Source organism: Cinclus cinclus, chromosome 7 (assembly GCF_963662255.1).
Source record: "Cinclus cinclus chromosome 7, bCinCin1.1, whole genome shotgun sequence".
Classification (NCBI taxonomy): Eukaryota; Metazoa; Chordata; class Aves; order Passeriformes; family Cinclidae; genus Cinclus; species Cinclus cinclus.
Genome location: NC_085052.1, coordinates 19992065 through 20016788, shown reverse-complemented (window position 1 = coordinate 20016788; position 24724 = coordinate 19992065). Strand labels below are relative to the sequence as shown.

Sequence of the window (24724 nt, the reverse complement as noted above, 5' to 3'; positions counted from 1 at the left end):
TATAATAGTGGTAGCAGCTCCACATTCAGGAAATACAGCATTCAGCCTTACATAAGGACAGCTCATATGTCCATGGCTGTGTGTCCTAGAAGTTAGAGTAACAAGCAATAACTAGTACGTTTTACTTTCAGTACTCTCTGCCACTGATTTGTTGTATAATGTGTATAGTCCAGTTCAACTTGTTTCAGATAAACCAGATGGTTCTTATCAATTGCAAAATTACATGTAGGGGCTTTAAGTAATGTGAAAAGGTTGGAAATGCTTGTGAGAAGTGGTACAACACTTGTCCTTGCAGAAAAAGATTGGTACTCTGTAGTTGTTCTTCATGCAAGCCACTTGAGTCAGTATTAATCAAACTGGTGAAAACACAGTTTTTCCTGTGGGGCTCCTCATGTTTTGAACAGCAAGTTTAAGATGTTTTAAGCTATCAGAAAGTGGTGGGTTTTCCCCCACTGCAAAATAGAATTCTTAATGGTGTCCAAAGTTGTTGTGAACAGAATGTAGCAGTCCTTTTTGAAATGGCTGGGTAACAGTGAGACAAGCTGAAATAATAGGAAGGCCACACAGGCTTTTCAGCACTGAGTGTATTCAAGCTGAGTTAAAGAAGTTATAAGGTGCTTGCTTTCCTGGAAGATGGAATTAATTTCCCCTGCCTGGGGGGAAGAAAGTTTTGCTTTTAGTGTTAAGTTTCTGAGTTTATATAATGTACTTTGAAATAGGTAAAGCCTGCTCTTAATTCCTATGTGAAAAATGTTTTGGTTTTTTTTTTGTCTGTTTTCTCCTGTGGAAGTTAGTAATTCCCCCACTTCTAAAATCTGGCATGAACACTTCTGTAAGATCAAAAACCTCAATTAACTAAGACCTTCTGGTTTCAGATGAGGCAGCACACAGCTGGACTCTTCAGCCTACAGTTAGCCCCAGAAAGTGGAAGAATCCTTCCGTACAGATACATAAGAATGCACATTTCCATTTAATGTGCCAGAGGCTTTAGAAATCCAAAATTATTCTTAGTTGTTTATTTACTGTATCTTAAAAAGTGCGTTACATGAGCCCAAAAGAAGTATGGGAGAACCTAAATGTGGTTAGGCACTCTCCCAAGCTCCTTGCAAGGCTTAGGAGAATTTGGTGCCTCAGAACTCAATGGGGCAAATTCAGGTCTCTTGGAAGTCAAGGAGAGAGCCTTCTTTTGGTTAAAGGGGTTTGGATCTGGTCTCTGCATTATCAGCAATCTTCTTAGAAGCGCCTAAGACCTGCCCAAACCTTAAAGAAACTCCTCATTGACTTCCATCAGCTCTGGATCAGATCCTCTGTGTGAGCTAGATTTCAGTAATGCCATGATGATGATGATGATATTGTACCTTCTGTGTTTGTAAAACAAAAGGATATTATTTAGTTAGTAGAAGCAATATTTGATACTGAACTGTAAAGCCCCAGCTATTTGCAGGGACCTCAGGAATCTTAAGTCTCATTTATGGCAGCTTTTGAATGCCTTTAACTAAATGATTTACTGCCCATTTTATGCAATTTTATGGCAGAAACTTTTAGAGGACCAGAGACGGCTTAAACGTGAGCAAGAAGAAGCTGATATTGCCGCTAGGAGGCACACAGGGGTTATTCCAACGCACCATCAGTTTATCACTAATGAACGATTTGGGGACCTCCTAAATGTAGACGATACAGCAAAGAGGAAATCTGGGTCAGAGGTCTGTTTTAGTTACCTCAGTCTGCTGCTTGACCCAAAGCAATAATTGCCTCTCACAATGGTGTGCTTTAGGCCGACATTAGCTCTTCAGAGAATGTCGTTTGTTGTTTTTTTTTTTTCCACCTTCCCCTTTCCCATTCTGGCTTCATTTAGATCTGCTTTGACTTTTATGCCTGGTAAATTAATTGATATCTCTATACCAAGCTGCATATATTAAAGCATGCCTGCTGAGAATTGCTGGTGCACACCTGTGATGCATGCCTTTAAATATCAGCTACTTAGTCAATCAAAGGCATTCTACATCTTTTGCATCGTATTGCTACATTATCTTCTTGTCTGTGCCTTATGCTTAGAAACTTCATGCCTTGTCGATCCTGGCCATGCGGCTGTCACATAGTTGGTTTTCTTTTAGAAATACATTGTTTCTTCTCTTGAAATATGCTCAGTGTCCTTTAGAAAGAATCAGAAAAAAGTCTCTGCATGTTTCACTGCGTATAACCTTGGACTTTCTGAAAGAGACAAAGGAGGAGGTACATACATTTTTCATATGCCCAAGGCACTTTGCTGGAGGGCTGGATGTTGTGTCCAGGTGTTAGGGCCAAATGCCTTTCCTGCCTCACATGGGTTGCTGCTGGGCTCTTGACAGCAGCTCTGTTTCCCCAGAGGAGCTGCACTGCGGGGTGGGTGTGGTGCTCACCATGTGGATGGAGTACACCTGACTGCCCTTTAGTTTCAAATGCCCTGGAGCCTCATCAGTGTGACTGCTTTGTATTCTATACTCTGTTACCAAAATGACTTTAAAATTGTCTGAATGTTTTGTGGCCATTAGAAAATCAGCCAAGTAAACCTTTAGAGCCCAGGCCTGCTATCAACATACATTTTGGTTCTTTAGCCACGGAAGACTTTTTTTAAACATGGGCCTAATTTATCCGTATTTCCTCTTCACCTTTGTCTCTTTCCTACCAATTGATACAGAGTACATGGGTCACATTGCAGTATTCAGCAGAGCCAGGTAATAATCAGTAAGAGCCTCATCAAATAATACCCTACTGTTTTTCTGAGCTAGTATATTTTGCTTTTCCACTCAAATGTCAAGAAAAATTTGGTCCTGGAGCCCCAGTAACTGTAGTTACTGGAGCAGCTTTCATTCATCAGGGTTAGTCACATTAAAAATTGACTGCTATTAAATCAATTTCCTGTAGAGCTCCTAATTAATGCTGTGCCAGAAGTTGGCACTTCGTGGCAGATGCCCGTCCAGCATATTTGGACTGTAATACCAGTTGCACACAAGCTTGTAGCAGAATACCTGCATTCAGTTCCCTCCCCATGCTAATCTAAGCTGTAGAAGAGTTTGGGTGAATTTACTCAGAAGAGGGTTGTAAACCTAATTATTATTTTAATACATTGATTTATTTTTTAATTTTTTTTTAATCTCCAGATGAGACCTGCTAGAGCCAAATTTGACTTTAAAGCACAGACACTGAAGTGAGTACAGCTTGCTATTCCTACCTGGAATGTTCTTCCTCTGCTTTTTCCCTTAGGGTGCAGCATTTTTGAAGTGTCTTGTAATTGGATTCACATTTTAGGGTGTCTTTCCAGTTCTCTAAGCAAAGTTATCCATAGTAAGGCAGAGAAAAGTAATATGAACCTTGCAGGTCATAGCATGTAAAGGATCTTTAGGAGAATGTCTTCTTTCTTAGTGAATCTCTATCCCACATTTTAGGGTAAACCTACATTTTTTTACTGCAGTAAGTGAATGCTCTGTCCTGTGGGTGGGTGGAGCCACATGGTAGGAACATCCTTTTCGCTGTTGGAAGGAAAGGCCATGGGGAGAAGTTGTACAGATGCCTAACTTTTTAAGCATGTGGACCCCTGACTCAGCATTGTCCTGATTCAGGACAGAGAAGTGTGCGGAGTGGTCACTGCTCTCCTGGCATCTATGGATACATCAGCAGATGTTTCAGATGTCATTGTTGTACCTCCAAGCCCTGTTGTAGTTGTCTGGGAGAATCCCATGGCACTACTTGTTCTTTTTTGGGAAGACTGCTGTGAAGAGAAGGCCTGGAAAGCCTCTCTCAACATAAGCCTGAAGAAGCTCTCATTTTAACATTGCTAGGGAGGGAAGCAAGAAGAACAGAATTCTGTAAATGACCTGCTGGTTTTTGTCTCATGAGCTAATGTCCTGAGAATATTTTTTATGCGTTCTATAGGTGATGATTTGTAATAATTTAAATAGCATATCCCCAGCACCTATAATAAAATTGAGGCAGATTAAGCATAGCTGTTTTGTCCCCTGAGTATAACATTCCAGGGTGCCAGACAAAAGTAAAGCAGAACTTGTAAAAATTGTCTTTAAAAGGCTGTATTGTTTATTTTCCTCTGGGGACCCAAGTAGTAAGTTTATGAGCCTCGTTCAAGCTGGCCACAGTTTTTCAAGCCACAGACATTCATAATTTTAGCACTGCTGTGAATTGAAATTCCAATTTTTAGCCCAGTTGAGGTCAGTGATTGTACAATCACAGGCTGACCGTCAGTGTAATCATTGCAGGATCAACTTTGCCATGTGAGTATGTTAATCTAATCAGCAAACTAGCTCAGATTAAAATTATGTGTCTCTTTGGAAGGTGCTTGTGACATGACTGTTTCAAAGCAGGAATTGAGAGCTGCTCATCATATCCAACATGGAAAGTAGCCAGTGTCATATTTAGCTTGAGCTTGACCCCATTGCTTCTGGAGAGTATGTGGTTATTAGGGCCCTCACAGGCCAATTTTTTTGACAGAATGCCCAGAGAAGAAGAGAGGTCTTGCACATCACAATATGAACAGAGTAATCCTCAACTTTAGCTTGTGCTTTGGGTGGAGCATGATGTTTATCAACATGCTGATGCACACTTTGGTACCTAGGTGTAACTTTTTTGTTGTGTCCCCTGCCCAGTTGTTGTTGGGCAGGGAAAAGTTCCAGGGTTTGTGAGTGCTGGCCTTTCAGGCACTCAGCTTCATGGTTTCTCACAGAAACCTGGAGTTTCCAGCTGGCATAAAAAGACCAGGAGAGCAGCTCAGACTTATTCCACAGGCTTTATTACCATCCATGAAGGGGTCAGGCTACAAATCCAAAGATGGGGGATCACACGTGTACTTTTGTAGGATTTGGGGGATCACAAACTAATGGAAAACAGGGTTAACACATTTTGGCCAACTACATTATCTTTCTTTGTTTGGGACAGCCAATTATAAAGAACCAAACCTAACCAATAATATTCTAAAAAGATAAGAAGAAGAGCTTACATTTTTCTAACATGAGTCATTCTAAGCAAGTAGTTTTTCTTATCTCAAAGGAGGTTCCAAGGGGCTGTCGCTGGGGTGTTTGCAGAGGGATTAATCTCCTCTACACCTAGGGATCGCTGGACAGAAAAGGAACACGTCTGTTCTCTTCCAGTGAAGTCCTGATGGAGTGCTTGTGTTGTTAACAGGGAACTTCCTCTGCAAAAAGGAGATATTGTTTACATTTACAAGCAGATTGACCAGAACTGGCTCGAAGGTGAACACCATGGCAGAGTTGGCATCTTCCCACGGTCATACATAGAGGTAGCTGCTTTCCTTGCATGTGTTCTCTTTGTCCCTTCCCTTTCTGCCTGACACAATTTTATGGGCTTTGTGTATGAGACTTAGCTGATTCTGTTTGTTCATTCTAGCTCCTTCCACCAGCTGAGAAGGCTCAACCCAAAAAACCGTTACCATTGCAAGTATTGGAATATGGAGATGCTATTGCTAAGTTCAACTTCAATGGGGATACCCAAGTGGAAATGTCCTTCAGGAAGGTAGGACTTCTGTTGTGTTGATGAGTTGAATCCAGACATGATGATGTTTTTTAGCACTAGTAACTTGCAATTTCCAAATGAAAGTTCCAGTAAAATGAACTCTGTATTCAGGCGGGATTCCTCCTCATCACCTGTGTTTTTAATCCACAGTCATTATGTAGTGCATTGCAGTTTATGTTGCAGGTAGTCTAACTCAGGAAGTGCCAATTGTTTCCTTAGGTCAAACTAGGAAGATACTTTGAACACAGGTACTGGAAACCTGGCTCTACAAGGCAAATTAGATGCTTGGTGACATGTCTTTCCAGGCTGATGAGATTCAGTGGAGGCGCACACAGTTATGTGATAATGGTGATTTAGAAAAGACGGAAACTGGATTCACCTTCCCCATACTACAAGCCAAATCCTTGAGCAAGCCAGGTTCTGTGGTATTGAGGTGACTGGCTAGACCTGACTGCAGAATGAAGGTGTGAGAAAGGGTTATGTAATGGCTGTTCAGAGCAAAGTTAGCTGTATTTAGATGAAGTAGCAGAATTTCTTCGTCTAGACCAGCTTTCTGTTTTGATGCTCAGATTAGATCTTCTGTCTTCTCTTTTAATTATATATGAAGGTGAGGTTTGCAGTGTATATTAAGAATCTGGAAGTCAGATTGTCAGCACAGCTGGAGAGACCATAGAGAGACCTAGGTTAAACTGCAGACCTGTGCATATTTTCTGTATACCTCACACACCTGAGAGTCTCATGGTAAGCCTGAAACTGCTGGTTTCCATTTTTAATTTGCTTTAGCAAGTAGGGTTATGAAAATGTGAGAATAACTGAGTCTGCAGACAGACCAAGTCAGCATCAGAAGATCTGCAATTTTTTCTTTCTCTGTACTGAAAAATATAATTCCCACCCAGAGTTTAGGGTTAGGATAATTAGAAGTAGGCTGAGAACCACCAATTATTTTTGGTCAGCTGCACCAAGATTAAAAATGTAATCTGGTTTGGAATGATGAAACATGTTAAAATCAGGGCTACATTGCTGTTCCTTCCCACAGGGTGAAAGGATCACGTTGATTCGACGAGTGGATGAGAACTGGTATGAAGGAAGAATCTCTGGCACCAGTCGCCAAGGCATCTTCCCTGTCACTTATGTGGAGGTTCTCAAACGGCCGGTGGTCAAGAATGCCATTGACTATCCTGACCCACCAGTGTCCCTCTCCCCCAGCCGCAGCATGACAGCTTCACCACAGGTACTGGCACTAGGTGCAGCCAGGTTCAACACCTTGCAAAGCAGTGGGATATTGCCATTCTTGCGCAAGAAGCAATAGCTGAAACAAAGCTGTATTTAAGACTAGAATTTGGTGCCACATAAAGCCACATGCTCCCTGCAGTAAGCTGCAACTGCAGGAAAAGGTGATGTTTCATTTGCCGGAAGGTTAATGAACGGATCATTTGGGGATTTGGAGACTCGACTTTTTATCACAGATATGTAGCTTGAACCCAGGCCAGGTTGAAAGGACTGCAGTTCACAGCCTTGTGATTAAATTTTGCTGCCAGAGATTGAATGAATTAGTGATCCAGCTTCTCCTGATTATGTGTTTACACTTCACACACCTTTACTGTGATGAGGGGAATTTTATATTAGAAGCATCATAGTCTGTAAGATTTTAAGAAGTGCTGTAGTTTATAAGTTTATTGATCCCAGCCAGCTTGAATTAAGCTGTATACCTGCCCCTGTAGGATCTAACTCCATGACCAAGGTTTTTGGAGACAGAGTCAGGAGAACAGCCTGCATTATTTGAAACTGCTGCTAAATGAACTCACACTTTGAGAGCAGGTCAGCCTGGGGTCTTCCATGAATACTAGATTCACTATAAACCATACTGCAGTTCAAAGCAGAAATCAAAATGGTAGCAGGTAATTATCTGGGAATACCAGAATGTTTGCCATGGCAAACTTATCAGGGAGATAGTGAGTCTCTAAATCCCTTTGTTTCGCTCCCATCCTGCAAATACTCATGCCAGAGGAAGGTCAAGCATACATGTCTGGGTCATGGCCACAAGGTTTGGGTGCATCTCCCTCTCAGCCATGGGACTAAAACAAGGTCAAGACTGCAAGAAACATTAAGTGGAGAATCGGGATTGGGAGGAAGGGATATATGGTACAGAAAGGATAGGAAAAAAAAATGCCATGACTCATGCCTGTTGTCTGTCTGGATCTTTCCTAAAAAGAGTGGTCTTAGTCTTAGCCACTGTGTAAAGAGGAAAAACTTGTTGCTTGTTTGGGATTCTCAGTCAAAGTGGACATCAGCTGAGCTTTTCTGAGGGCTTGGCAGCCTCTCCATAGCTGTGGCCTACCTTCCACAAGCTCCCTAAAAGCTTCTCCCTTTGATGGAAGGGATCATATCCACCCTCTTTTAGTTTCCTTTGCAATTATTTTGATTCTTCCCCTACAAAGTCAGTACTCCCCCTAGTTTCTTGCCTGACTTTTCTGAGGACTGAGAAGCGGTCTGACCAGTGCTAATGTGACTGTTCTCACTGATGCTGCTGGTAGTAAAAGCTGAGGGCAGGACTTGGTACTGTGTTTTGCCCTTTTAAACACAGGACCTATTTTAGTGACCTGAAGAGCAAATGGCCACAGCTGGCTTTTTTGATCCCTTTCTCCTGTGCAGCTTCTGCAATGCCTGTTTCCTGAGGAGCAGACATTTTTCATGCTGGAGTTGGATAAAGTCAAAGTTCACTGCATCAGTGAATTCTGGCTGAATCCACAGTGTGAGTTGCTGGGACCCCAGCTATTGCTTCCAGGCCAGTCAAATGCTGCATTCTGCCATCATGATGGTGGCTTCAGCTGCTCCCTGAGGGACTTAGGGCTTATGGTAAGAAGTCACAGGCCACAAAGTGTTTTGTGTCTGGGATCCTGGTAAAAGCTGGAGGAAGGTGTTAGCAGCACAGGCTGGGCTCTGCGGTTGGAGTAGCTGTGGACAGCATGCTCTCCAATGCAGCACAGCATCTGTAGAAAACTTACACATGTGGTCACAGATCTGCTTCTTTCCACACTTGCTCTCTCTCTCTCCTTTTATTTTTGCTTGGTTTTGTATTTCCTTTTATTATTTTTTGTTCATTTCTTTCTTTTTCTCTCCTGCTTTTGTCTCCTTCAAGTCTCCCAGCTCTGAGCTGCTCCATACTCCAACTCCTCCGCCTTTGCCTTTTGCGCGCCGCGCTTTGTCTCCAGAGGTGCAGGCAGTCACATCTGAGTGGATTGCTCTGACCGTGGGAGTGTCTCCCAGCACCACTCCTGCCATAACTCCTCCATTGCCTCCTCCGCCTGAAGCCTCCCTCTCTCACACTGACTATCTCTCGCCTTCTGCTGCAGCCAGCCCTTCCCCCACAGTCAGCCTCCACCATTCTCATCTCTCTGGCTCCTCGACTCCCCAGTCCATTAAATCCCCATTGCCCTCTTCCTCATCCAGACCTCAGTCCTCTGCCCGCAGTTCCTACCAGGCCACTCCACAAAATGAAGAGAAGGTTGTTGACTCCCTTTCTCCCAGCGTGACTTACTCTAACTCCTCTCACTGGGCAGTGGAGAGCCCTGAAAGCATCCTCGCAGAGCAGCGCGACACCACTGCCAGCCAAGCCTGGCTCCAAAAGACAGGAGAGGGCAGCAGCCACCCTGAGCAAAGTGCTTATGCTGTCCCCAAGATCACTGTTGAGCGCTGCCTGAAACCATCCCAACTAGACATGCGTGCAAGCCCAGAAAGGAGACCTGTGGGTTCCTCTGAGGACAACCAGTTGTGTCAGGAGCTAATGGCTATTGTTCAGGGAGGTAAAACAGAGAACAGAAACATGAGGAAAGGTGATACGGGAAAGTTTCAAAGCGGGGAAAAGAAGGTACTTCTCCTGCATGTGTGTGTGCTGCTCTGAATTGCTGATTTTCATTTAACTGGTGGATTGAGGTTTGTGCTGCTCTGCTGGCAAAGCAGGGCCAGTGGCTGCCACATGTCATTTTGATGATCCTAAGACATTTTTTTCAGGGGTTACCAGTGGCATTCACTTGATAGCAGATCAAAAAGTTTTGGAAGAGGGCTCAAGAGCAGTGTAGAGGAAATTATTTTAGAATAGGTAACACAGGACTGACACAATCAGTCACATCTAATGAGATAATTATCCCAGATAGTGACTATTACCAGATGTGTCAGATGAAAGCATCACACGGGCCCACTGTGTAGAATACAGGCAATTTCTTGCTAGTCAGATACTTTACAGTGTGTAGTGAATCATTTTTTGGTTATAGAATTTGTTTGTTTTTCTGAAAGCCAAGGACTGAAAAGCATTTTAAACATAAGCCAGGCTCCTAGAATAATGAAATGTGTCCCCTGTTGATCCTGGAACCTATGGTCTAGTGAACCTTAGTCTGGGGATGTGCATGACTAAAGAAGCCTTGATTGTTATCTATGTATTGAGAGGAAGTTATTACCTTTGCATTTCTAAAATTATATGAATGGCTGTAGCCATCAATGAGAATTAGACCTAGTTGTGCTTTCCCCCTAGGGTTTTTAGTTATATGTAGCTGTGTGTTACAATTAGAGGAAGCACAAAGGGAACTCTCCAGCTGCTTCTATAGCATATCTTCAGCCTTCAGTCCTTGTATAGGATATATGCTTTACTTTGCAGCTCTTTGTTGCCTTGGGGCCCATTGTGGGATACGGCCAGTCCAATTACATACAGTACCCCAATGAGTGTAAGTTTGGAGAATTTGAAATCATAGAATTCTAGATATTGTCTTGGATGCACTGCAATAGCCTCCATGACATACCCCATCTAGCCAACATTTAATGAGAAAACAGGGTTTCCAAGATGACATGTTTCACACTGGGAAAACTTATGATAAATAATTTGATTTCTGCTTGAATCATAACCAGTCTACTGGGAGATGTGTCAAGACTGTACTGTTTACCATCCAGATGTACTTTAGTAGCATTTTTTAGACTTAACCTGCATGTTTAAAACAGAGTGAGGTAGTCAGCTCAGGCAAACCAACTGGAAACTGCACTTGTCCTTGCATGGAGTTACTGTTGCTGTGTGTGCTTCAGATTTACTGGAAAGTAGATGCTCTTATCACTAGCAGTGGTTGTGATAAGAGAGTATGTGCCAAGCTGACCGATTTTTCTTTTCTTCAAAAGACTGCAGACTCAAAAGTATTTTCTTCATCTGCTCCTCTCTCTTCCTCTACCCTCTCTTCCTCTACTGTCACAACACAGCCACCTCCCAGACTTACACGCAGAGTCAATAAGCCACAGGTAATCATCTTTGCTGATTACTCTTCCATTACTTAGAGTTGTTTCCATGCCATGCCATTGTTTTGTCATCTGCTTATTTTAGCCACTCACTGATTACACAGGTGAGATAATTTTCCTCTAATGTAGAATTTTTATTTTAAAAAAAGAAAAATTACTTCCAGGTTGTGCAGGGGGCAGGTATGGGTGAAATCTTCAGCTGCTGCAAATCTACATTGATCAAGTCTAGATTTCTGCTCGTTTGTACCAGCTGAGGATCTGTTTATTGGTTCCTCCAAAAGATTAACTGAGAACTTGCTTAGTTCTGATCTTGAGCTCCTACAGCTTGATTGCACTGTAAGGCAGTGTTGGTACCCTTCTTAGCAGCAGTGGTATAGCACAGGAAAATTTGATTCAGGTATTGTTTAACCATCTGATATCAGGATTCAAGGTTTGATCATCTCAGAGCTGGGAATAAGGCATGCATGGTTTGGTATCCACAGTGCCAGAGGCCTGCTCTGGTCTTCTCAGGTAGGATGCAGAAGTTCTAAGCTCTGTTGCTGAGGGCTACAAACGTTTTTAAAGAGGGTTGCAGTAGGATCTGTGCAGCAAAGCCCAGCCTCAGTACTGTGTCTGGGGTGCCCACAGAGTGGGAATGAGTAATGCTTACATCTGCTGGTACCTCACCAGTCCTTCGAGGCAACTTCCACAAGATGGCAACGTTTGAAACAGAAAGTTTACAGTTAGCAAAAACTGAACCGAGTTTGCAGTGGTGGGGTATTGGGGAAGCAGTCTTTGGCTTGATCAGTGAACCAGGCCAGTTGCTCATGCGGGATGAATGTGGGAAGTAGTTGTCAATGTCACTTGCTTTCTTGATTAGATAAAGAGAGAGACGGCTAAACCCCTGAAATTTTCCTCATTTTTTCCACTCATTTTCTTCCACTTGAAGCTTGCACAACTTTTTACTGAACAAGCACCTCCTGCTTCCCTTTCAATATCTGAGTCCAATAGAATATACTCTTGTTTCATGTTAAAAATTCATAGAAGTTTCCTGTCTTGACCTTTCTCCTGAGCTCTGATCTGCCTGGTCCTGCTGGCGCTTATACTGGGTTTATGTGATCCAAAAGATCAGGAGCAAAGAGACACGTTTAGACAAAGCTGTATCTCTCCAGTGATGATTAGCACATAGTTCTATTTTGGGTGTTCCACCTGGTTGTAATAAGACCCCATGGCCTTTCTTTGCAGTCAAAGTCAAGTCAATACTTATATTTTATATGCCTTGACAATCAGAGACAATTGTCAGTGTCAAGTTAAAACTGTGTGTGACATTAGCAGTAGTTTTGACCTCCTTTTCAGCTCTAGGTCTACAGTTGTTTAGGGAGCAGGAGTGGTATTTATATCTTCAAATTGCTTCTCTTTATCTGGGTGATCCATAAAGAGGCTGATGATTTCAATAGAGCTTCAGGTATACCCTGGAAGCACTTCAAAAATCTGTACCTCTAAACAGATTTTAATCAAATGAGAAAAGCACTTAGCAGACATGGAAATGAGACACTGCATTTGGGTTTTCCTTCCATTGGTGTCCATCCCTGGTGTTTGAGGAACTTTGTTTTTGTATTTTAGGTTTCTTTCTCATTATGGATAACCTCTCCAGTTATATGAAATTCTGACACAGGGTTATTTGGAGGTTCAGGACCCTTTGGTATAGGACTGATGTAAGGACTATGTTCTTACCTGTTACTTTAAGTAAAAATATAAATTGCATTGGCTCTTTAAACTGTTCTGAAGTTCCCTTTTGTTTGTTTTCACAGTCCAAACTAAAAAGAAAATTAATTACTTCAAAGCATGTGAAGGTATTTCAAGTATAACTTACAGATAACTTGTTTCAATATTCTAGTAAAATATGTTATTAAGGAGAAACATAATCTATCAGACGAATTTTTTTCAGGGAACCTGCAGGAATTTTCCCTCTGAATTCCTGGTCTACTCAGAGATCCTATTAGCACAGTGTGACAGTCAGCAGTGGTGCCAGCAAGTGTGAGCAGTGCAGTGGCTTTAGCCCTGGGGTTGGACTTTGAGGCTGTGGGGGTGAAGGCAGGATTGGCTGGACAAGGACAAGATTGCTATCCCTGTATCAGCAACATGAGGGATGTTGGTGAGACCCGTCTGCTCCTTTGAACTTGTATAGAACTACTCTGTCAGAGTGGTAATTTCACCTGTTTTTGGCTGGTAGAGAGGGGGGGAGCATGTGAGGTGGGTGTTCAGATCCCATGTTCTCCAGCACAGACCAACTACCCTTAGCGTGTTCCTTGCTTTGCGCCGTGTTTAAGATAAACTTTTACCTCCTCCAGTGGTTTTCTGTTGCTCCACAGATTCAGCACGGCGATGTTTCTGCCAAGTGCTTGCTGTCCAAGGCAGAGCTGGACAGCCTGCAGCAGACATTGGTACCTGTTTTCCAAGGGAAATGCCTTTTTCTGCTGTAGACACAACCTTCAACTTCTGATTCAGGGTGTCTTTGCACTGATTATGACAGCCTTCAGGTTAGGCTGCTCCACTCTGCAGCTTTTTCAGTGTCCTCTGTGAGAGCTCTTCAGCCGGATTTCCATTTGCTTTCTCCAGAGCTGGGCTTGGTGTGTGCAGGTCTTTTCCTTTGGTTTCTCCTGGGCTGGGGAGGCCTCCCTGCTCTTGGTTCTTCATTCACATGTGGGAGCATCACTGCTCCTTTGAGGGAGCACCACTTTGTCTGTCTGTCTTGTGTGCCTATTAGTCTGTTCTGTTTAGCTTTGTCTTTGCTTACATCGTTCTTTAGCTCCCACGTGAAATGGATGGAAGACACATAAACAGGAGCTGCAATGGATAGATGAACTGATGACACTGAACTTCACTAGGAGCAGGGAGAGCACTGTTGAGCAGTCCCAGCATCTTTCTTCCTAACATTAAAAGTCTGCCTTAGGGTTTTTCTAGGCTCTTAATGTATAACCTTTTCCTGGTAATTTTACAAACTTGTGATGTTCTTTAGATCCATCCCCAAACTCCATATGAAGTGGAAACACTGGCCAGCTGTGCTTTAGGACTGACTGTACTGCATATTTGTATACACAGTCTGTAGACATGGAGACACAGAGACTTAAGCACTTGCTTAAGTTTATTCACTTAGTCTTAAAGCACGTAGTGTGGCTCAGTGGGTAGGAGTTGAGATGTCCTCATGGGCTGTGAACACTTGATCATTTTTAGGGCCTTACCCTCAGCAGTTACAGTGACTCAGTGTTTTGGGAGAAGTCTTTTTGTACTTTGGAGCTTACACTTCCTGATTCCTCAGCCACCTCTGGCACAAGGGAACCATCACTGCAGCTCGTACATGGACTGTCTAAACCCATGTTTGAAGGGCATTTGGACCTATAACACTTTTTTCCCCCCCTTTAATTTCTTCTTTCCCTGAAAGAATAATGTAGGATTTGGTTGGTTGACTTAAAAAAAATAAAATTAAAAAGCCAGATAATTCTATCAGGGTCACTTGTTTACATTAGTGGGCTAGTACATTTACAGCCCAAATTTATGGGCTCTGATCTGGTCAGTTTTTCATCCTGTTTAGTTAGTACTGGCATAGTTGCAGAGTGGAGTGTTTCACCACCTCACTGCAGAGCTCTGCTGTAGTCCTGGGAGTTCGTGCTTTTGTAGGAGCTGCATGGATCTGTGGAGCAGAGACCAGAGGAGATCCTCTTAGATATGTCGCTTGTGAGGAACTGGATGGAAGTCCCATGAAGATCCTGCCAGGAAAGGGAATGTGACCAGGGTTCTGATGCTTCAATTCCTGGTAATACACATACAGACCTGCACTGTGAAACATTCAGAGGCAGTGTCAAATTTTTTAGCTTTCAAATAACTAATTTAATTCAAGATATTAATGCTTTTAGGAGGAAAAGCTGCACAGGGAGGTCACAAGTAATCAATGGGAAATGGACCACGTGGTCTTAGGAGCTCATGGAGCAATTTCAGCAGTGAATTTATTGGTATGGAACAGAGAAGCACTTTTCTTGAATTAAAAAAAAAAAACAAACAAAGAAACACCCAAAAACTTTCTTACAGCTGCCTCAGCCTGGAAATTGTTTTTTCCAGCTACTTAACCACTTGAGCTAGCTCTGGTCTCATCAGATGTGATGCACTTCATCCAGTTGGTCTACACAGTATTAACTTTAAATTTGTTATTTTTCCATTTGCCTTTCAGGGCTGATGATAGGCAGCAGGGACTTCCAGGAGTCCTGTGAGGATTTCAAACTCTGCAATAAATGCTTTGAATGCAAATTCCACAACAATTAGTACATTGAGCTTACATTTAAATTACTTTCTCTAGAAATATACATGGTTACAGAGCATTGTTTCATAGGGCAGTGATCCCAGATTCCAGCACCAGACAGTAGAGCTGACTACAAAGGAGTTGCTGTGGGGCAGGGTTGGCCTAGAGTGGGTCACAGTCCTGGAGAAAAGAGATGGTTTGCTTTAATACAGTGATGGGCACAGCTCCAGATGTCCAAGATGTGGTTGAGTGGAGCTTTGAGAGGAATGAGCTCATCACTCTGCACTTCTCCGAAGTCTTTGAGCATGCTCTGTCTCAGTGTGTCATGAAAAAGCAAGTTTTTTACTGGAGGGCACTGCTGAGGTGAATAAAGAGGAAGACACAAAGCTTAAAATTGAGGCCTGTGAAATTTAGTTTGAAAATTGTATTGGATGATTACAGAGCATGGCCATCTCAGTCCACTTTGCCATGCAGCCCTGCAGGCATTGCACTTGCTCAGACATTTCATTTGCTCACAGCATGCACCTTGCTTTTAGTGGGTGTTTGAGTATGTAAAAATGTGCAAAGTCAGGATGTGGATACCTGTATGGCTTTTTCAGTGATCTTCCCCTTCCCCATAAAACCTGCAGCCTCAAACATCAATTTCCCTTTATGTGTCCTGGGACACACGATCCCTGTGAAGAGTTGTGACAGGGGAGTGAGACATGGCAAAGTCCAGCAGCTTCACTGGTGCTGGTGTTTGGAGCTGGGATTTTCAGTCTGGGCCTCCTCTGACCTGTAGCTCTGCCTTTTTGTGGGAATTAATGTAACATTTCAGATCCTTGCTTGGTAGAGGGGAGAGTGAATTTGCTGGGGCTACGCAGCATTGTGCCTTCTGAGGACCTGAGCTGTTGTCTTTTTTTAAAAAAAAGAAAGCAAGTTGCTTTTCTCATCTGTGTCAAGGTCATCGAGAGCTTTTCTAGAAACAGCAACAGGTGCCTTCCAGCATACTTTTGGCCTTCCAATTTTGATGCTCCCAAGTATGTGTTCCCATCCATGTTCTTTTTCCCTACAGGAATGCAGTATGATACTATTGTACCATTTCTGGCTGTTAGCAGTGTCCATAACCTTCCACTCTGATTCCCTGCCCTAGCTTCTGTTTTGCTGTCACCTTTCCCCTGCTGCAGTGCTGTTGTGTTACTGTAGCCTCAGTGTCTCTTGTGTAAATGAAGGATCTTGCTGTCCAAAAAGTATGGTGTTGGGGAGGGAGGGAGTTGTTGTTCATTTTCTTTTGTTGTCTGCACTCCATTTACATTTTTTTAATTATGATCAATATAACATCTGCTAAAATGTCTTCCTTATAATTTGCTTGGTGATCACACAGCCTTCCCACCATTCATTGAGAGCTGGACCAGATCTCACAGAGTCTGAAAAGAGCTATGTGGTAAGGCCCCTCTTTAACTCAGATGTATAGTCCTAGACACTCTTCACCTAGAGAGTAACACTTCAGTAAGAAATAAAATGCCAGCAGTATTTTTAGTTGCAAATTAGGTACATATTTATCTCCGCATATATTGCTTGTTTGCAACAGAAGAAAGGGAATTTAACAATTAGAGAAACTATGACAGCCAATGAGAAGTTGGGCTAATTGTGCTGCCAGACCCTGGGTATAAGTTAAATGAAGCCAAGTGCATGAATGGAGCAGCTCAGCCTCACCTTGCATTCTTGAACTGACTTCATAGCATTTGGAATGGTGCCACTGCATAACTAATTGCAACCTCTTATGCTGCTGCTTTTAAAAATATGTGTAAATGTATGTTACAAATCTTCAAACTAAATGCCAAATTCTTCTGTGTCTTGCCTGTTTTTCCATGCTTACATCTGGATCCCTTCTGCACTCTGCTATCTGGATATTTACGTGGATCTACAACACTTTGTTTTGTCTCTTTTACTGGACTTATATGCTGCAACTGGAATGTACCATCTCTTCTTATCTATATTTTCCCTTCCCTTCCCTCTGTTGACTATCCTTTGGGTGTTCTTGGATGTCAATGCTGCCTACCACACAGGAAGCTGTTTGCAATGAAATCATAAACATTGCAGAAAAGTCTGTTCATTACTGCAGTACTATTTCTCAGCCTCTTGACTCTCGCCACAAGGTGACCTCTAATGACCATAAATCATCTCTCATCATTTCTCAGCAACCTCAAGCACAGCAGCAAGGAGCCAGCCCTGAGCGAAGTCAAACACCACGAGACATGTAAGTTCTTTTGGTTCCCATCTCTTCCAGGGCCCATATTTCTGGCTGGTGGTGAAGATAGGGAGGTATGAGAGCTCTCTGTGTTTCAGAAGGTTAATTAGAATTATATGAAAATGTCAGCTTTGCATTAAAGAGCGAAAGTAGCCATATGTCATAATAATGAGTTTCAGACTGTGCCCTTTCTGTCTGTATAGCACCTGAAACAATGACCTCATGATCCTGGACTAGCTCTCCATTACAGAGATGGTCTCAGTGTCTTTGTGTCGTGAAGCTGGCAACAAGTTAATATTCACTGGCTATACCTGATCATATGACATGGATCAATGTGTTCAACCCTGTTCTTAGCTTCTCACAGTACAGTGAGAGTCCGAACACCGAAGCCACTTGGTGCATTGCTGACCAGTTCCACAGGTGGATTGGTAGCTGAGAGACCGAGGCTGAGATTTTCAAAGCTGTTCAGTGGAGCTGCCTCTAAGCTTGCTGGGGCCTTACACTGATAGTTTTGAGAATAGCAGCCTGCACTGTGTGCTGGGGACTGATGCTCACAGCAGCTGGCTGGTGAAAGGAGCCTTTGCTTTATGCAGAGTGGGAGCATCTCACATCAGCTCTGTTTTCATGCTCCATAGGCAGGGGACTCAAGCCTCCCCAAATTTGCCCAAAGATTGTTTCTACTCCATGAGGATCCTAATGAATACAGAGTGCCAGTGGTACAAGTGACATCTCAGGGCAGGATTCAGGATTGGGTTTTGTTTCCACCATACCTCCTCAGCCATGATTTATCTAGCAACCTTAGTGCAGCAGAGTAGGCAGTATCTTTTTCTAAAGTCCTTTGCTCTGCTGTTTGGTCAGTTATGGCTCTGCCTATGTGCCTGGGCAAGGGAACAGCTGTCTCATGTTGCCCAGGAATGAGTGTATCCAGGTTTTGGCTTGCACTCAGTAGTGTGTTTGTAACTGAACACTAAGTGCTACATGTTAGGAAGACTCTGGTTGGTTATGCAGACAACTACCTGGCAGAAAGGGAGCAGAAGCTTTCTACATATCCCACACAGCCCAGGAATGACACTTTTTACTACTGTGACCTTTTGACAACAGCAAGTTCAATGCAATCTCTCTGGTTTTTAGAGTTAGCTACCAAGCCCTCTACAGCTACACCCCTCAGAACGATGATGAGCTGGAACTGAGGGACGGTGACATTGTCGATGTCATGGAAAAATGTGATGATGGCTGGTTTGTGGGTGAGTATGACACTTGCCTGTCAGCAGAGCTTTTTGGGATGAGCAGTTTTTGCAGAGTGTCTGGAAGTTGCTTTCATTTTTGGGGTCAAAATAGTGAAAAAAATTGACTTCAATTTTTCCACAATTTCCCGTCTTTTCCCACCAAGAACATTAAAATTAAGTTGCAGGGTGGTGGAGCTTTTTTTCCCTTGCTAGGTCTCTAGTACTTCCTTTTATATCTTCTTAGTGTCTCCATTCCTCTCTTGGTCCTGATCGTTCTTGCTTAACACAGATGGCAGAGCAACAGAGGAAGCTAAGAAAAACTGGATTTCTGTAGCATTTCCAAAGCTGAAGGAGCCATGACTAGTTACAGAAAGTGGCAAGTAGGAGGTGAAGACAACACTTGGATACAAGTTGCAGTCCTTGAAAATCCAGCCTCAAGTGCATGTTTAGCAAAATCCTTTACCTTCAAGGAATGCAAGTCTGGACAGCGTTCTCCATCTCAACATTTCATATCTAGGCTTGCCATCTCTTCTTAAGGCAGATAAGCTCATTTACACTGAGAGGAGTTGGAGTTTGACTTCTAACCTCTCAGCCCAGGAGCTTTCACCAGCACTTTATTAATTGTTAAAGGGGATGACCAAAGATGATTAGTAGCAGAACTAGTTGTGATCTGGTTTGTACCAAAAGACTCTTTGACTAGGGCTCCTATTTAGTATTAGGAATAAATGCCTACAGGCAGAAGAGGTTGCCACCTGTACCTTTTTAAACCCTGGAGTCTTCCTTGTATATCTTCATCTTACTCTGTCTTCCTTGTGTTTTATTTTGCAACAGGTACATCCAGGAGAACAAGGCAATTTGGTACCTTCCCAGGCAACTACGTGAAGCTTCTGTATCTGTAAAATAACAGCGATCCCACCATGACAAGGATGGGATTCCTTTCCAGATGGTGTTTTTAAACAGTGAAGAAACAGACAATTTATGAATGTAATAGACAAGAGATGAGAAGTGTTAGGAGGATGTGGTTATGTGGTACACTATTGAGTTGAATGTGTAGCCCTGCTTCCATGGAGTCAGGGTGGGATTTGTTTGCTGAAGAAGAGACAGTTTCTAGTTTACAGTGCTGCCTTTGTGTATTCCTCTCCCTTCCCCAGTAAGAGTTTTGATGATAATCTTGATTTGTACGGAGTATTTACCTCTGAGAAGGCTTCAGGGAAGCACATGGTATAGGTTTTGTTTGTGTGTTGAGATAGGGTAGTGCTTTGGGGCAGTACTCAGCCCTGCAGCTGCTCAAGTTTGTTGCCACAGTTCAGGAGGCCAGGCTTGCTGCCCAGTTTCTGCCTTTGCTGAAGACTCACTTTTCTATGCCTTCCATTTTCATAGAAAACCCTTCCTTCATATCATGCATCTTAAGACCCAGCAGAGGCAGAGAACAGCTGATATAATTGAATTGCAGAGCTCTGTGTGAAAAAGGAGTTTGGGACTGGTTGTTTAATCCAGAGAGGTCAGCCAAAGCATAATGCAAATGCTCAAAAATCCCAAACCCTTTAATAACATATTACTGATCTCTGCAGGGTTTTTTCTTTTGTGCAGGGAGGGTGTGTGTGAGTGTATTTTGTGCAAAATGAACAGAATTCCTGTTTTTATAATGAGAAATCAGCCTAGCTTTGACATTTATCTGCACAAAGAATAGAACCAATAAGTAGAACATCTGTGAGGACAAATCCTGTTTATGACTCCTACGGCTGTTCACTTTCTGTTCCTCTTGCCCTGCTGCTGGCCCTAAAGAATCACACACCTTTTCCAGTGTATGCTTTGGGATGAAGACTTTGCTTCTTTCCCAGCGTTAAATCTTAGAGGCTCTGATAAATCTGAGCAATGTGTCACTGAGGGTGCCTTTTTTTTTCTTTTTTTTTCATTTTGGTAACAGTGTTGATGGTAGGTCCAATAAATACATGCATTTTGGCTGCCTCTTAGTCATACAAAAGAAGTCCAATCAATTTGGAAAGCTGTTCTCAGCAGTTCTTATCAGTTACATAGATTTGTATTTCCTTGAGGGAAAAACAAACAACAACATGGCTTGGCTGTATGTTTGCTTGTAAATCCACTATGAATACTCTTTTGATAGACTTTTTGTTATTAAGAAAAAGCATAAACAAAACCAGTTCTATCAGACTCTGCTTCCTACAATTGCCGTACAAATAGCAAAGGGTTAGATTGCTATTTTGTCATAAGCCGTATTTAATAATATAAAATTCCTATTTTTATGCTGATGCTTTTATACAGATTTATTAAGAGTAAACTACAACTAACTGTTAGCACGACTTGCAACATTTTGATAAACTAGCCATGCTCCTGGGTTGAAATCAAGCAGGTTTGTCTTCTGTCTCAGCGGAAGAGAAGACTCTGTGTCTCAGAAGTTTGACTGTAAATATGTATATTTAACTTTGTACAGACAATGTACTTACCTTGTATAGAGAAATAATTTAAACACATTGAGTGAAGGGAGGGAAAAAAAGGCAGTTGTGGAAGGTTGGGATTTTTTTCCACTTTAATTTAAGCGATGGAATTCTACGTATGTTCACATAGAGTTTTAGCACAAAATACTCATTATGAAAGGGTTTCAGATATGACACAAAGCACCACTGTTTATTTCCTGCAGGAGATGTCTTGAATCCTACATCTTATTTATGGGTTTGTTGTTCTGCTTTGGGTTTGCCCTCCAGTTACTTGCAACAATGTTTAGGCCTGTTGGTAAGATTGGATAACACCAATAAATAAATAAACACAAATAAATCTATCCAGCAAAGTAACATGTTGATATTGATTGTATATAACATACTCATTTAAAGGTAATTTTCTGTTCTTGCTCTTGCCAGTTTAAGTTAAACACAAACACACACAAAACACACATATCCACACAAACTGCAACTTATTTTTGTGTTGAATTTTTGGTTCTTATTGCAGTGGATTACTATTTGGCAATTAATAAATGGAATTATTGAATTACTATTGTGTTCCTTGTACAAATTATTAAATAAAATCTACTCTGGTTGTTCCTGTAGCAATGCACTTTTGTACTAGTGCCCTGCTGTGGCTTTGTATCCATGTTGACATATAGGTGTCTGCCATGGGTTTCTCCACTGTCCTGCACCTGAGGATCCTGCTTATGATTTGGCTTGAGTTCACCAGTCCTTCCTGAGCTGTAGGCTGGCTGTGGCTTTTGCTTAAATAAAACCAAGGTGTAAAAGCAAAGGAAAAGCTTTTACACACAGATCTCACTGTAACATGGTGTCAGGGTATAGTTGCTGTGGTGTGCATGCAGACCTGGGAGGTCAGGAGTACACCTCTGTCCACTGGTTTACAAAGGGTCTTTGTGACCTCAGATGAAAAGACCACCCAGGTTAAGTCAGACAAGAAGCTCAAACTGTCAACATGTGGGGGAAGGGATGCCCATTGATGTTGTGCTTACATGTGCAGTTTTAACCCTGACTTTGGTCAATAGCATTAAGACTGCCTTCTGGTAGCTGCTACCACCTAGCTGGGACTTTTTGGGTGTACCTTGCATAAAGGAACAGTCCCTGAAGAAGAGTGAGGGAAGGCAATAGCTGAGCTGCCTGGGTGGGCTCACTGGGGCCTGGTAACACATGAGTACCCAAACGATGCATCCTGCACCTCTACATGTTCCTGCATGGTGCCTATGCAGGACTGTGCTCACCCTGAAGCCTGGTATTTCACAAGGAGTTTTAATTTCTTAGAGACCTCCATCTCAGACTAAGTCAACATTGGGCAATAGATTCAAAATCTGTGATGATGTGACTAGATGGCCAAGCAGACAGATAAATATCATGGCTACACTCACAATGATTTTAGGAAGTCAAACTAAACAAGCTGATCCTAAAACCAAACTACCAGGACAGCAAAAGCCACAGGCTACTTTACATGTTTTTAGGAAGGACACAGACACAAGCCCTCTTTTGTTTCACAGGTCACTTTATATAAAAGCCAAAGGGCAGCCTGACTGTGGCTTTGCTCCAGTGACAAGCACTGCTTGCTTTTGCTTTACAGCAGCCTGGAGAGGGAGGGGAGAAAATCATCTGTCTGCTGAACTTTGGTATTTACTGATCTCACTCTCTAACCTGATCTAAGGTAAGAAGGCTGGAGATGCTAGTGACTGCAGAAGCTGGGCAAGAAGAGATGGGAAGGTGACCCAGCAATGTGCAACAGCTCTCTGGAGATCCCTCACACTGCTGGGACAAAGGAGCTCTTGGTGTCACTTTCTTCACTGCCACGAGTGCCACACCAATTATGTGGTGGAAGAACTACTTCTCTCTGCTAGAGGTGAGATTAATAGCCTGGAGACACGGACCCTGGAAAGAACCTGTGAGAAGACAAGTTATTGCAGGAAAAAGGGCACAGTCACAAAAGGGGGATGTAGAAGCAAGGGTGTGCCTTGCAGTGGGATCATTTGTGGCCATGTCTTGTAGGACCAGTACCTGGGTGACTTGCGTGAGCCCTGCTTGCTGCCTGCTCCATGCACCCGTTAGGTTTCAGAGTTAGCATTGCTCCAGGCCGGAGAGCATTTGCCTGAGAGATGCCGCACCGGGACACTCCTGCGTGCGGGTGCCTGCCGGAGGCTTGTCCTGCCTGCCAGCAGGGAGCGGGTGAGAGGCGCCGAGATTCCCGATCCCGGCAGCCGCCCAGCCCCGGGAGCGCGGTGGAGCGGCTGCCGGCCGGGGAGGCGGCGGGGAGCGGGCGCTGCTGCCCCGGGGCGGGGCGGGGCGGGCCGGGGGCGGGCCGGGCCCGGCCGGGCCGGTACGGGCGGAGGGGATGTCGGAGCCACCCGCGAGGTGCAGCGCGCACATGGGGACGCACCGCATCGTGCTCTCGGGCCCCGGGCCCTGGGGCTTCCGCCTGGTGGGCGGCCGCGACTTCGAGCAGCCCCTCGCCATCTCCCGGGTAGGGTGGGCGGCGGCGGGCGGTGCTGGGGGCGGCCGGGGTCGGCTCGGGCCGGCAGGTGGTACAGCAGCAAAGCCGGGACCTGGGGGTGCGGTTGTCTTTTTCTCCCCCTCGTTTTTTAGTTTGTTTGGGTTTTCTATGTTTACGGAGAAATCGGTGGTGGCACACCCAGCCCCTTCATCTGTAGCAGACCGGGGTCTTTGCTTCCCACCGATCCTCCCTCCTCAGCTTCCACTGGGACCCTGCAGGCAGCAGAAATCACCTCAGCCCCTGGTTCGGGTTTGGCATCCCACCCTGTGGGAACCCGTCTCACCGAGGTGGGCTGAATGCTCCTCTGCCTTTGCTTGCCATGTATAGTTAAGAGCTTTTGTTTACAGAAGCCATGTTAAGGTGTATTTAGTGCCTCTTGCCCGTCTCTGTTCGAAGTGCTTCTTGCCCCCCTTTAAGGAGAAATTAGTTAGGAAATTTCGCATCGAAACATTTTTAGAGTCGTACATGGCTTTTCCCTCCTCCTCCCCAGCGTTTGCATGTAAGACACCGGTGCTCGCTGCCTCTCTGCCATGTCCTGTCCCCACCTGCACCCACAGGTGCTCGGTCCGGCCGGGAGCTGGGCCCTGCGGGCCGCCAGAGCCCTGGGCTCTGTGTGGGGCCCTGAACCCCAAACTCCTGTTCCTGCCCGGGTGACCAGAGCCCTGGGCTCTGTGTGGGGCCCTGAACCCCAAACTCCTGTTCCTGCCCGGGTGACCAGAGCCCTGGGCTCTGTGTGGGGCCCTGAACCCCAAACTCCTGTTCCTCTTTCCGTGGGGAGCACTGCTCAGACTCTTGCCGGGGCTGGCTGCAGGCCTCTCCCATGGGAAAAGGAATGAAGGAATTGCTCCTCGTTCCAGCAATCCCTCGGCTAAACCGAGGCATCCAGCAAGCTGCTGTTTGCCTTGGGCTCTGGTGTCTGCCACCATTGCACAATTTTGAAGTGCCCACATGCCCCAGGTGAGAAAGGGCTGTGGGAAGTGGAATATGCCAGAAGTTGAGCTTACGTGAACTGTCCTTAAAGAAGACCGGGATGATTAGACTTGTGAAATGCCTTCTGCCAGGGGATCTCCTGCCATAGGGTCCCTCTGCATGGAGGAGCCCAGGTGCCAGGGGGGAAGCTGCCAGCTACAGGAAGGGCAGAGCTCAAAAGTACTATTGTGCTCACGGGGGTGGGGGGTGAGTTATTAATTTTCTGTGTAATCTCTTTCAATTACA

General features: G+C 44.0%; 2 protein-coding genes across 2 annotated transcripts in view; both read left to right on the top strand.

The window, feature by feature from the left end:
• Nucleotides 1–21497, top strand: part of SORBS1 (sorbin and SH3 domain containing 1) — a 74364-nt gene extending 52867 nt beyond the window's left edge. Inside the window, exons 25-35 of the mRNA XM_062496767.1 lie at nt 1536–1703; nt 3141–3187; nt 5173–5287; nt 5395–5520; nt 6557–6751; nt 8660–9388; nt 10681–10797; nt 16431–16490; nt 17116–17306; nt 18429–18541; nt 19355–21497. Coding sequence (XP_062352751.1) covers nt 1536–1703; nt 3141–3187; nt 5173–5287; nt 5395–5520; nt 6557–6751; nt 8660–9388; nt 10681–10797; nt 16431–16490; nt 17116–17306; nt 18429–18541; nt 19355–19422 — 1929 coding nt within the window. The 3' untranslated portion in view covers nt 19423–21497. The remainder of the gene's footprint in view (nt 1–1535; nt 1704–3140; nt 3188–5172; nt 5288–5394; nt 5521–6556; nt 6752–8659; nt 9389–10680; nt 10798–16430; nt 16491–17115; nt 17307–18428; nt 18542–19354) is intronic.
• A 1855-nt stretch (nt 21498–23352) lies between these two features.
• Nucleotides 23353–24724, top strand: part of PDLIM1 (PDZ and LIM domain 1) — a 43123-nt gene continuing 41751 nt past the window's right edge. The window contains exon 1 of the mRNA XM_062496004.1: nt 23353–23479. Coding sequence (XP_062351988.1) covers nt 23384–23479 — 96 coding nt within the window. The 5' untranslated portion in view covers nt 23353–23383. The remainder of the gene's footprint in view (nt 23480–24724) is intronic.